The 7654-nt window shown below is 47.4% G+C and overlaps 1 protein-coding gene across 3 annotated transcripts in view; it reads right to left on the reverse strand.

The window, feature by feature from the left end:
* The window catches only part of LOC310712097 (C-type natriuretic peptide 1-like), a 132811-nt gene extending 126592 nt beyond the window's left edge, over nucleotides 1-6219 (reverse strand). The window contains exons 1-3 of one of the 3 annotated variants that reach the window (XR_014528758.1): nucleotides 5778-6120; nucleotides 4099-4413; nucleotides 2202-2697 (exon numbers count right to left, since the gene is read on the reverse strand). Coding sequence is in view for 2 of the 3 variants with exons in the window: in XM_083514769.1 (XP_083370895.1) it covers nucleotides 4114-4413; nucleotides 5778-5873 (396 nt within the window). In the remaining variant the exon portion in view is untranslated. Of the gene's footprint in view, nucleotides 1-1091; nucleotides 2698-4094; nucleotides 4414-5777 lie in introns of those variants that run through there. The other 2 variants (XM_083514769.1, XM_083514768.1) reach the window with 2 other exon arrangements.
* Between the last annotated feature and the right edge of the window lie 1435 nt (nucleotides 6220-7654).

A 7654-nucleotide genomic window follows, 5' to 3' on the forward strand; every position in this document is an offset into this window, starting at 1 on the left:
AATCATTAAGCATTCTGCATTAATGTGAGTGTCAAAATCCTCTTGTGCGTCTGTGTGTTGTTGAAAGCAGTTTTCATTTTAGCTGAGCTGAGGGCATCTACACGACAGTTCCTTCGCTGCGCAAACACCCCCGCGCAGTTGATTTGAGCACCACACCTACGCAGGAGATCTGCCCCTGTCATATTTCTTTTTGCAAAACCAAAGGCCCCCTTGCAAACATTGACATTCTCCTGCCTTCTCATAACTCTGGACCCTGTGTGATTAAGGTCAAGTTTAATTGCCCAGCGATTGGATTCACCAGTTTACCTGCTTGTGGGGCTTCCCATTGAAGCATCCGGTGAGAGGAGGATGCTGGCCTGATCCAGATACAACTTCTGGGTTGTATCCAGCCAAGTTTGTTTGTATGATTGGTTGATATCCCACCTTTTTCTCTCTCCCCCCCCCCATTTAATCCTCACAAGAACCCTGGGAGGTAGGTTAAGCTGAAAGTCAGTGTCTGGCCCAAGGTGTCCCTGTAAACTTCATGCCTGAGTGGAGATTTGAACTCTGGCCTCCTGGGCTTTAGTCGGACAGTCTTAACCACTCCAACACCCTGGTTTTCTCAAAACGAGGAGGACTAGCACAGGATCCAACCCTCCCCTAATTTCCCCCCAAACAGGGGTACTCTGCAGTCTATTTTCAGAGTCTTTTCCAAGTCTGAGAGCCATATTCTAAATGAGAATTGGAAGAATTCTTTATTTTTCTTTGTTCTTTTTTTCTTTTTTCTAATATCTTATCTTTCGTTTCATTCCTTTATTGTGAATAGCATTTTATAGAGGTATAAATAACTGTAAATATGAAAAGATACAAAGTATTCCCTTGTATTATGTATTTTCTTTCTTTCTTTTATATGTATTTTCTTTTTCTTTTGTATTTTCTTTTCTTGTAAATATGTATGTTTTCTAATTTGTACTTAATAAATATTTTTTTTTTAAAAAAAAGAGGATTGGAAGAAATAAATCGCATTCTTTTTTACACACACACACACACACACACACACACACACACAGCATCTTGGAAATGAACCGGACCAATTATGAAAACCAGTTTATTTCGACAACTGTCCGCATGCAGAATTTTGCACATGAACGAGACACGGAATGAAAGTTAGACAGGATTTATTAAGATACACACCTTTGCCACGAATGAGAGAGCACTGACCGGAGGTGTGGGTGTGAGGACCGCGATCTGATTTCTCTGGTTCCCTCAGCGCCCGAAGGCTCTGGATGGGTGAACTCATGTTTAATGGGAGAAAGCTGAGCCTCAGATGTTCTGCGAGTTTTTTCTGGGTTGACTCCCTCACACCTGCCCACCACTGAGAAGAACTGCCTATGCTGGGCCGGCCCAAAGTACCAACTAGCCAGGCCTCCTGTTTTCCACCTGTGGGACTACTAAACTCCTTTTTTTAGGGAAGGCCACACTCAAGGAAAGATGATGGTCAAACCACTTAGGTGGCTTTCAAAGAGGATTAGGCAAATTGGAAGATGGAGCAAGCTTGTTTTCGGCTGCTCTGGAGGGTAGGACTCGAACCCAAGTCTTCGAGTTACAAGAAAGGAGATTCTGAGCAAACATCAGGAATAACTTTCTGGCAGTAAGAGCTGTTTGGACAGCGGAGCGGAGGTGGTGGACTCTCCTTCCTTGGAGGTTTTTAAGCAGAGCTTGGATGGCCATATGCATTGAGATTCCTGCATTGCAGGGGGTTGGACTAGATTTCCTTTAGGGTCCCCCCTCCAACTCTAAGAGTCTATGTAATTCATGGAGGAGAAGGGTAAAGGTAAAGGGACCCCTGACCATAGCTGTCAACTTTTCCCTTTTCTTGCAAGGAATCCTATTTGGAGTAAGGGAATTTCCCTTAAAAAAAGGGAAACGTTGACAGCTATGCCCCTGACCGTTAGGTCCATTCGTGACCGACTCTGGGGTTGCGGCGCTCATCTCGCTTTATTGGCTGAGGGAGCCGGCGTACAGCTTCCGGGTCATGTGGCCAGCATGACTAAGCCGCTTCTGGCGAACCAGAGCAGCGCACAGAAACGCCGCTTACCTTCCCACCAGAGCGGTACCTATTTATCTACTTACACTTTGACATGCTTTCGAACTGCTAGGTTGGCAGGAGCAGGGACCGAGCAATGGGAGCTCACCGCATTGCGGGGATTCGAACTGCCGACCTTCCGATCGGCAAGCCCTAATCCCAAACTGTGTCCATGTCCTGCTTCCGTAAGCATCTGATTGGCCACTGAGAAAACAGGATGCTGAACTAGATTGGCCTGCTAGCAGGATGCTTCTCATATAGCCTCCCTTCAGCTGTTGTTTCCCCTCTAGGGTTTGGTATTCAGGGTATACTGCTCCTGTCGATGGAGTCTCTGTTTTGCTATCGTAGTTAACGGGCGCCGCCCCCATCTTCCCTGAATTTGGCTAACTCTTAAAGAAGAAAGTTAACCGCTTCTGGTCACGAAGGCAGCAGTTTAAACATGACTTGTATGCAGGGGAAGAAAGCAGCTTTGAGTGCGTGGGGGAATGAGTCCGGACAGATTGAATCACACTAGGGAGGTGGGCAGAGGCAGGAGGTGTGAAGGTTTTTGCTTGAAGGTGGGGATGCCTTGGCGATGAATGAGGGTGTTGGTTGTCTCTCTGGGAGGCGGTGGGTCCTGCCAGCGATGGGGCCTGCTGAGGGAGAATAAAGGGAAATGAAAACACATCATTTTCTGAAACAGCCTCTCTCTGGAACAGCCTTGCAAGAGAGGAAGCTCAGTGTGTCTGTCATGCTTAGCTGCCTTCCTTGGCAAGGTTAATTGGCTGAAAACCTTTCCCTGCAAGTGGAAGAGAAGGCGCCCCGATTTAATTGGATTGGTCGATTCCCTCCCCCAAGGAATATTATTTCTAATGTAAGAAACGCAGATTGCAAGCGCTGCCTAAAGAGCTGGGTGTCTATTAGGGCAGAGGTTGCCCACGAGGTCCCTGCGGCTAAGCGTCAAAGCTCAGTGGCAGAACACCTGCTTTGCATGCAGAAGGTCTCAGGTTCGATTCTCAACGGCATCTCCAGGTAAAGCTGGAGACATCCCTTGCCTGAAACCCGGGAGTGCTGCTGCCAGTCAGAGTTGGCAATGCTGAGCTAGATGGACCAAAGCTCAGTAGAAGGCAGCTTCCTACGTTTCCATTTCAATCACACAGAACCATGAGGACTAGCATCTTTTATAGCATCCTCTGTTCTTTTAGGAGCCTTCCTTGGTGCTCACAGAATCCCCATCCCTGAGTCCCGGATTGGGGGGGTGGGACATTTTGTTGTAGCCCAAAGAGTTGGTTGCATTCTGGTACCCAGAACCATTTCTCGGTATTGGAACAAGGCTACAAGTAAGGTTGGCAAGCCCTGTGCCAGGGAGAGTGTCTGAGGCTCTGATGGTCTACCACCCCTGAGAGATGGCTGCCCAGCCTCTATGAACCCCATGAAACTCCTGCCTGAAATTTATTTATATATATATATTTCATAAAACCTATAAACCGCTTGATTGTGAAACGAAAACCTCAAAGAGGTTTACGAAAAAAGGTAATAAGATTATCAGTAAGAAAGATCAACAACTTTTGAAAAGCTAAAAAAGAAGATTAGAAACAGATCAAAACTCACACCGACTTTTTAAACATCTGGCTGGGCTTATCTGTTTTTGGCGTACACCAAAAGTGAAGGCACCTGTCAATAGGCAGGGAGTTCCAAAGGTGCTGCTGCCACGCTGAAGGATGGACTTCTTACAAATGCAGAACAGGGGTTCTGTGGCACCTTTGGTACTGCCAGTTCCGCCGATGAAAGCAATCGAGTGGGCATATTTGGGGGTGAGGTGTTCTCATAGGTAAATTGCTCAAGCTGTTAAGGGCTTTATATACTAATAGTGACACCATGAACTTGGCCCGGTAGCAGATCCCTGAGCACAGATACTGCATGCAGTTGTGCTGCAGAATTCTGCACGGTCTGCGGCTTCCGGTTCACGTGCAAAGGAAGCCCCACGTGGAGCGCATTGCAACCATCCAGTCTTGACGCAACCAGGCCAGAATCTTCCGGTTGTGGACACTTACCTGCCGGGCTGCCTTTCAGCACCCCAGCCCACTCAGAGCCCCGATCCGGTCCAGCTTGACCCCGAAGCATCCTCTCGAAAGGCCCTTTTTGCTCCTTCCCCGATACCTCCGGGAGGAGCCCAGGAGGTCATTGAAGAGCCTCTGGAAATTGCTTTCTGAGAAGGGCACCCCTTCCTGGGGTCTCCTGGCCCATGGCAGCAAAGCATCCTGTTGTTCCAAAGCTCCTCCGGTTAGGAGGGTCTCATCTTGGTCCTGCTCTGTTTCCTCGGACCCTGCTGGCTGTTCGAGGTCCTCCTCTAACCACTTAGACAGGGTCTGAAAAATACAGGAGGGTGCAGGGAGAAGGAAGAGAAACAGAATAGGTAAAGGTAAAGGTCCAGTCGTGACTGACTCTGGGGTTCTGGCGCTCATCTCGCTTTATTGGCCGAGGGAGCCGGTGTACAGTTTCCGGGTCATGTGGCCAGCATGACGAACCAGAGCAGCGCACGGAAATGCCATTTACCTTCCCGCTGGAGTGGTACCTATTTATCTACTTGCACTTTGACGTGCTTTCGAACTGCTAGGTTGGCAAGAGCTGGGACGGAGCAACGGGAGCTCACCCCGTCATGGGGTGAAACAAAGTAAGCACCAGCAAAGCCAAGACCCCCCTCTCCTCTCACCCTCTCTGCTCCCCCCCTTCCCTGCAAGCTAATGCCTATAAATTTTGACTTGCTTCTAACTATTGGGGTGGCTCCCCTCCCTTTTTGCATCACCTCCAATTTTGGTCCAGGTGAGTTTTTACCCCCAAAGAGCCCCTTCCCTTCATTCCACTTGAAAACCCTACTTGGTTTTTTTTTCTGGGGGCTGTTCCTTCCTCTTACCTAGAGATGGGACAGATCTGTCACTTTCGATTTCTCATTCCTCCCATCTAAAGTTCAGCTTTAAACATTAGTTTGCAATGAAAAAAACAACAACCGAAACTAAAAACGAATTACACTTGAAAACTTAGCACTGATAATCTTTATTTATTTGCTGCGTTTTTATCCCACCATTCTTCTGAGGAGCCTGGGGTGGCATTTGTCGGTCCCACGGCTGTCAACTTTTCCCTTTCCTTGTGAGGAATCCTATTCAGAACAAGGGAATTTCCCTTAAAAAAAGGGAAACGTTGACAGCTATGGTGGGTCCCCTCCTCCCCATTTTATCCTCACAGCAACCCTGTGAGGGAGGGCAGGCTGAGATCCAGCAACCGGCCCAAGATCACACCCAGTGAACTTTGTGGCTGAGTGGGGGGATTCGAACCCTGGTCTCCCAGGTCAAAGTCCGACACTCTAACCACTGCTCCCAAACCAGCCCCTAACAATAATCTCCTTTGCAATGAAATATTTGCAATAAAATAAAATCTTTGCAATTTTGCCTAATGTGCCCTTTTTTTTTTGCAATATCTCTTTTTGTAGTGCATTTCTATATTATCTCTTTCTCTAAAAAAAAACCCTATGCATTTCTGTGTGCGTGCTTTACCCTAGCATGAGCATTTATTGATGCCCATTACCCAGCTGGAGAACTTGCACTGCAAAATTCAGAGCGGTGCGAGTTTCAAAGGCTGCTTTTCGGTTCACGAATTGGGAAGTGTGGCTCGGGTTTGGATCGCTTTGAAATACAACTGAATTATTCTGACCCCATCCACCACCCCCTCCACTTACCTGGACATTGGTCACTGGCTTGGCTCTTCCTTGTTGGTGAGCAAAAAGCAGCAGCAGCAAGACCCAGCGGGAGTACATAACTTTGGGGTTCATCATCTGCCTGGCTGCCTTGCCTTGCCTCCACTCCTAGCTGGATCCCCTGAGCCTTTCCCCTGCGGCAAGGTGAGCCAGCTGGTTCTCTGCCCGGCTTTTATATCTCCCTTGACCCCTCCCCAGGTCCACCGCTGAGCTCCTGGAAGATGCCCAACGATTGGCTTGAGTGCATCTCATCCCTTGTCAGGGAGGAGGGGAGTTCACAAAGCATCTTAGCTAATGCAGTCTCTTTCTCTCCCCCCCCCCCCCTCGGCAGGTATCAGCCGGTAACAAAAAGAGGAGTTTTGCGTTTGGCAGATGCTTGCGATCTTGAGCTGGAAATCTTCTCTGCTTTTTCGCCTCCGGACACCTCCACCTGTCAGTTTTGTTCAATTCTCTGCTGGCTGGCAGCAGCAAAATTGCTACCGCTGTTAGGATAGTCTGGTAGAACAAGTAAGCCTGTGGAGAAATAGACCCAAAGGAAAACAGGACGTTGACTTATGCTGACATACACTGGTCCATCTTAGCTCAGTATTGTCTACACAGCAGTGGCCCTCCAGGGTTTCAGGCAAAGGACATTCCCCTACCCTCCAACATTTCTCTGATTTCTCTGATCAGGAAGCTTCTCCTGTGCTTGATCTTGCCACACACAGGAACCTCATATACACATCTACTTCGGTTACCGTGAGCAATTGCATCCTCACAAGGTTTTTGTAAAGAAAAAAATTTGTAAGGGAAAGGATTGTGTGCAACACCTTCCACAGATCAATGGAGTGAAATAAAATTTTAGCTGTAAACTGCTAAAATTCCCCTGTTAGGGGAAAAGGTGAGATATAATAATAATAATAATAATAATAATAATAATAATAATAATAATAATGGAACTGTGAGAAGGTTCAGGAACCAACCAGAAAGTAAATCCTATTGAACTTTCTGAGTAAAAATGCTTAGGGTTGCAGTCCAGTCTTTACACAGTCACCTGGGAGTAAGCTCCGTTGAATACAGTGGGGCTTACCTCTGAGTAGGCAGCTCAAGGCTCCATGTACAATAATAAAGGAACAAACATTCCCCCACATTCCCTAAGAAGTAGCTGGCTGCTAAAGCATTGCAAGAAAAGAATCTGAAGTCGATTGCTGACCTTTTTCTTCGGAATTATAGGAAGGGCTTCGTACGCCAGCTTCACTGTTTCTTTCATTCGGTGCGGGGATTTTATCTTCAGGATAAACAGGACTCCGTTTTTTCACCTGCACACACAACTTTTAATTGTTCTCCGAGATATGGGGGAGAGGGAGAAGGGAAAACGGGACATTCCAGGATCAAATCAGAAACTGGGGCGGCTTCTGTAATTCCAGGACTGTGCCTGGAATATCGGGACACTTGAAGGAGATGCATTCAGCTGTACCTGGAGATGCCATTTGGGGACTGAATTTGGGACATTCTGCATGCCAAGCAGGTATACTTACACTGAGCAGCAGGTGCTCTGCCTGTCCTTGTGTAGAATGCTGAGCTGGAAGGGCCTAACTCTGTGTCAGGCTTCCCGGGTTCCGAAGGGAGATTTGAAACACCTTTCGATAAGGGAAGCTCAGAGCCAGTTATGATAACTTCTAAAGAAAGGAGGGAAGAAAGTCAACAGGATTCTCAGCTGAACGACTCCTGTCTGTTCACAAAGAGAAATAACGACTGCTGCTTTATTTATTGTTCCTATCAGCCAGTTTGGGTTCTTTACAGTGTAACGTCATCTTCAAATGGGAGGACTCTGCCCCCAAGAAGCTTACAGTCCACCCTCCAGTGAAAGGATCCCTGTG

This window comes from Podarcis liolepis (genome assembly GCF_965112155.1).
Source record: "Podarcis liolepis genome assembly, chromosome: 7".
NCBI classification, from domain to species: domain Eukaryota; kingdom Metazoa; phylum Chordata; class Lepidosauria; order Squamata; family Lacertidae; genus Podarcis; species Podarcis liolepis.